Source organism: Pecten maximus, chromosome 17, assembly GCF_902652985.1.
Source record: "Pecten maximus chromosome 17, xPecMax1.1, whole genome shotgun sequence".
Lineage (NCBI taxonomy): Eukaryota > Metazoa > Mollusca > Bivalvia > Pectinida > Pectinidae > Pecten > Pecten maximus.
Window position 1 is genome coordinate 29,474,591 of NC_047031.1, and position 5,748 is coordinate 29,480,338.

The 5,748-nt window shown below is 36.0% G+C and overlaps 1 protein-coding gene across 1 annotated transcript; it reads left to right on the top strand.

The window, feature by feature from the left end:
- The first annotated feature begins 1,620 nt into the window (after positions 1–1,620).
- LOC117315775 (atrial natriuretic peptide receptor 3-like) lies at positions 1,621–2,692 on the top strand. Its single transcript, XM_033870134.1, has one exon. It carries the CDS (start codon positions 1,982–1,984, stop codon positions 2,678–2,680), a length of 699 nt encoding a protein of 232 aa, XP_033726025.1. The 5' UTR covers positions 1,621–1,981; the 3' UTR covers positions 2,681–2,692.
- Positions 2,693–5,748: the final 3,056 nt, after the last annotated feature.

A 5,748-nucleotide genomic window follows, 5' to 3' on the forward strand; every position in this document is an offset into this window, starting at 1 on the left:
TTTACCACCCAAATCGTATTAGATGACATTGTAATAGGATACTGAGATATTTTAACACCGATATTTACGTCAGCAAGGCGTCGGTAAATCAATAACTTAAGAAAGGTGTACCGGCAGGGGAATGGGGACTTACTAATTATAAAGTGAATATAATGTGATTTATATAGTGTTATTTAGTGTATAGGATAGCGGAGCTACCTTGTCTGTAGCTGAAATTGCCACGTTTACCGTCTTGATAATATGGTTATATATCCGTTAGGAGTTCGGAATGTGTTCATTTGGAGTCCTTGGAGATTTTTGTATCGACAGGGATATTCGGTGAATGGCCTTGTATTCTGACAGTGTTGTCTATTTTTTAGTGTTTATAAGTTTAGCTGGTAGTATGTCATCATCTTGGGATTTCCAGTTTGCATATCGTTTTTGTTTGCAGTGTTTCTTGATGAGTTACTGGGAATGTCTGAATACCTGTTCATTAGGTACATAGTGTGTAATGGAAGCGGGACCAAAACACACAGGCCGTAATGATGTACCTCTCTGGGATCCTGTTTATTAAGCTAGGTAGTTAGCAGACGATACCAAGTATTACCATTATCCATATTTAAGTTAAAAAATACAAATGAATTATAATAAATCATAAGTTCACTTTAGCTATGTTTGTAGTATTTGAAATACGAAATGAGACTATTTCTACCTCAAAACTAAACTCCCTGTCCCCCCAAAAAACTACTATTTACATACTTCACTTTTTGGATAAAGTATGGCGCATTTGATTGGTTAAACACCCGTATGTTCTGTTAATGTTCACCATTGTTATTAATTCCAAAAATATTATATCCCTCACATCTGATTGATATATGATAAACATTTATTAATATTTATTTTTTTTATCATTGAAGAATTACCAATCATGATATAAGATGGTACTGCTGAACTCCTTAACATGTGTCGTCACAATATGATCGGTAGAATATCTGAGCGTGCGGTTATTCGGTTTTTCTAATTAGACATCCGTACTCCTATGACTGTTGCGTTGACGAAATCAAAGTGTAAGGAATAGTTTTGTTAGTAATTATGAAGTATCTATTTATCAACTCTACTCCCTGTTTATATATCAACGTGTTTTTTGATGTCAAGGTGTCAACGAAACATGTGTCGTCGTGCGATAATAATATTAACTGAATCTCTTAGTATATTTTTTGTGTTTTGATAAAGGGGCGGATTGCCTCGAAAATTTAACAAACCTTATTGTTTACACTGTTTGAATTACTTCTTTGCCCCATATAATATATATATATATATATATATATATATACATGTTTTATAAATATCGTTATCAGCAACGTCAACTGGAAATACGATTTTTGAATATCATTAGTCGTCATAACAAGGACATACAGTGAAAAAGATATTCATTATATTATGTTTTGCTTTGAAGGACTGGGTTTTCGTTTGAAGTCCACGAGAATACCGAAACTGTGACATTTGTTGGAACTGAATTCTCAGACTATTACATATGTATCTAGTTTCTCGAACCTGCATTGATAAACGTGAAGGAATATGTAATTAGCAGCAGCTGTGACATGTTAGATATTATCACACCTAAAGGTATACTTAAAGCCAGGAAAGATACCATCTGGATCAGAGATTCGATAAAGCAACTCTATCACAAAAATCAACGAGTTTAGAGTTAGGTGTGAAATACTGTATTTTTCATTTTTTAGTTTGTGCTGTAGATGGAAGTGTTTGGAACTATAACCTGATCAATGTCACATGAGCTGCAGACAAAAACAATTTAATGTTGAACAATTAAAATTAAAACCGTGCCTTGTTTCTCGATACAAAGGTTCGCATTACTTACTGATAAGCACTTTCAATGCAATAAATGTTTTTGTCAGTAAAACATAATATAACATTCTAACATCGGATTGGGATGACGTAAATTCTGAATTGGAAAAACGTGGTTTTAGGAATATTTTCAACTATGGGATCTAAGCAGAGACAAACATGCTGCTGCATTGTACTATTGTCCACAGTGTTATCAGTAAGTTCCATTGTTGTCAAGATCGCGACAATATTACCCGCTGACAATAGAAGGATATTTTCTATTGACAGAATCACACCGGCAATACAAATGGCCATTGACGAACTTAGTAACAACTACACGCTGGTTGAGAATCTAACGTTTTCTGTTGAATATGCTAACTCTCAGTGCTCGATTGCCGAGGGCATAAACCAGGCGATAGACTTTTACATTAATCGTAAAGTTGATGCGTTCTTTGGTCCGGTTTGTGACTATGCCGTAGCACCAGTTGCTAGGCAAACAAGATTTTGGAATATACCTTTAATTTCCGGTGGCGCCATGGCGCGTGATTTTGCAATTTACCGGAAGTCACAATATCCCAAGTTGACTCGAGTTGGTCCGGTGAATTTCAACTCATTGTCCGATTTCTTTGTTAAGCTGTTTCGACATTCTGGATGGAAATCTCTGAAGATTTTATACAATCGGAAAGGGCACGCGAATGTTTTCGAGGATTTTTGTCATCTGTGTGTGGAAGCTATCCATTATGACATGATAGAAAAAGCGCGGGAAATCAAACAGGATTACTTTCGTTTAGATGAAAAAACAGACCTTCGGAAGATACTATTCAATGAAGTTGGACTGACGTTTGGAGGTAGGTGAAATATACTTTATTTAAATGATGGAATTAAATTAAATCTTTAATTTGAAATTTTGAATTAGTTTGTTTCGACAAATCAGCACGCGTTGTTCTAGACAATGAAATATTTTGCCATCACACTGTATATTTGTGCTGGTTTTCTTCCTTGTTTATATCCCCGTCCCCCTCTGTCTCTGCTTTCTAAATACTATGATTTTAATCAAGAAAAAAAGTTAACACTGCTAGTGTCTCTCTGCTTGCACTTAGCCTTTTAAGATGATGTTTGCACATAAGGATGTAGAAATAAAAAAGCACTTTAAACTTGTGTTCTCGACGAATTTGCGAACCCACTACGTTCGGTCAAACACTTAATCTACCTAAGGTAGGTTATAGATCTACAAAATCATCATTTATGATGAACGATAAAGCATATATGAAAACAAAATTTAAAAAAAGTTCTAAGCATCCAGGTATGATTTAGTATCATAGAGATGGTTTTATATGACTGCCTTATTATCTGATAAAAAAGGATGAGATCTGGCCCAACAGTAGTTGGTATATACGTATGTTGATGCGACATGTATAAGAAAAGGCGAGAAACAGGAACTGAACACTGAATGTCTGCTTCATCGATTTCAAGAGTGCAAGAAAGCAATTTTCTTTGAAGGTGTTTTGTGATACTTGCTGTTCATAAGATACCAGAATATAACTAACAATTGATTGAGATTGCGAACATGATATTCAACATTCTCACATTATTTCTCAAGTAGACAACCTGCGGTTTTTAAAATCTGCATCTAGTAATCATAATAAATGACATGTATACACTATTTCAGCCTATTTGCTGTGATTAATCGGTACGCACGTAGCACATGAATTTAAATGTTAGTAAATTATGTCAACGGAAAAGGAAACAGTGTTAGTTTCATTAATAAGTAAATAGTTATTTATTCAAACGTGATAGGTTCTGTAAACGTTTGTTAAAGAAAGGCGCTGGAATTACTGTATACGTGGTTATATTCGCGAGGGATTAAACTTCGCTGTATTTACATTTGTATAGTTGCTGCCATTCAATATAGCGGGAGAATAGCTACAGAGAGAACATTTTGTTTAGACACAAATATTTACTCCATGAATGTTGTTGTTTCGCGAAATTCAATACCTGCGAATTATCACCGTCTGGGGTCACTGCGAAATAACTGACCCATGAAATTTAACAACCATACAGTATAACGATAGTAAGGTAGCACGGTACATAGTTCTAATACAATAATGAATATGTAGAGTCTACGGAAACATGGAAAACACGTGTAAAACCTCATGGAAGATTTATATCCGGTACGCCTGTCACCTTAATGGGAAATAAAATATATATGTGGAATATATAAACAGCTAATCAATAGTATTAATGTATGCTGTTTACAAGCGGAATTAATAAGGACTCTAGGCTGTCAAACGATTTTATTGTCATTGAAGCGACACCTTTTTCTGGACACGAGTACACCTTCACCAAACGTAACACTAGAGTCATACTCCAGGATTAAAATCAATCTCCGTCGGAAGTCGCAAGACTTGTTATGTTTCTAATTGGTTTTGAAAAAAAAAGATAAATAAAAATAAAAATAAATAAAATCACTGCAAACTTGAAAAACGAACAGTTGACTGTTTGCGCCCTTGGTACACATGATACGAAGCAGTCGGTCCTAGTTAATATGGCTGACTTTACGACCTTTTGTCTACTTCTTACAATTGTAGCTGTATATGCGAATGAAAAACTACATTTTAATTATCTATCTTTTCTGTACAGCTGAGATCCGCTGTAGTTGTAAATATAGACGACTAATGTCTTCAACACGCTCAAGGTAAAATATAGGCAATGTAGCCTTTTGTCTGATCACCTCAGTGATAAAGAAGGAATTCCAGAAGTTTTGTGACCATAACTAAAATGATCAACTTCAGATGGATGGATGGTATTGAATATATGTGCATGCAATTGGCATTTCATACTTTCGGGGCTGCGAAAATCAAAATGCGTTTCAACAAAATAGTTTTCCGTATTTCGTTGAAATGATATCATATTGCGTTCATTTATGTTGTTGTTATGCTTTAGAAGGTAATGATGTATCGATTAAGGTATTGTTTTTCGGTTCATCAATACTGGAGTCAAATTTTGACAATTTTGTCAATTTTGGTATAAAAAAGAATCATTGCACTCAAGTAGTACAAAAAATGACTAATGTGGAAATTATATCACATGAGTATGTCATAGAGGGAACGTTAAAATTGCGTTTGTTTGAAGTCAGAACATTCATCATAAAATTTCTGACATTAATAGGTTGGTTACCGGAAGGACAAACATATTGTCTTCGTTTCATAACCACACGGCACCGTGCAAAGTAAATTGACGATTTTTTTTAACGAATTAGTCACTTATTTTCATGTGACGGGGTCTAAGCAAAATCCTCTTTGGCAAGGAAACACTGTGAACTGTCATGTCTTTCAGTAAGCCGCTACCAGAATATACAAATATGAGAATCTGTGGAGGTCGAGGAAATGTCAACAAAAGGTTATGTCATGGAGAAGTACTGCAACTGCGGCATGGTAAGCGGTACTGCTGTTGTGTCATGGTTACAGTACTGCTGCTGTGTCATGGTTACAGTACTGCTGTTGTGTCATGGTAACAGTACTGCTGCCTGTGTCATGGTTACAGTACTGCTGCTGTGTCATGGTAACAGTACTGCTGCTGTGTCATGGTAACAGTACTGCTGCCTGTGTCATGGTTACAGTACTGCTGCCTGTGTCATGGTTACAGTACTGCTGCTGTGTCATGGTAACAGTACTGCTGCCTGTGTCATGGTTACAATACTGCTGCTGTGTCATGGTTACAGTACTGCTGCTGTGTCATGGTTACAGTACTGCTGCCTGTGTCATGGTTACAATACTGCTGCCTGTGTCATGGTTACAGTACTGCTGCTGTGTCATGGTAACAGTACTTCTGCTGTGTCATGGTTACAGTACTGCTGCTGTGTCCTGGTTAAAGTACTGCTGCCTGTGTCATGGTTACAGTACTGCTGCTGTGTCATGGTTACAG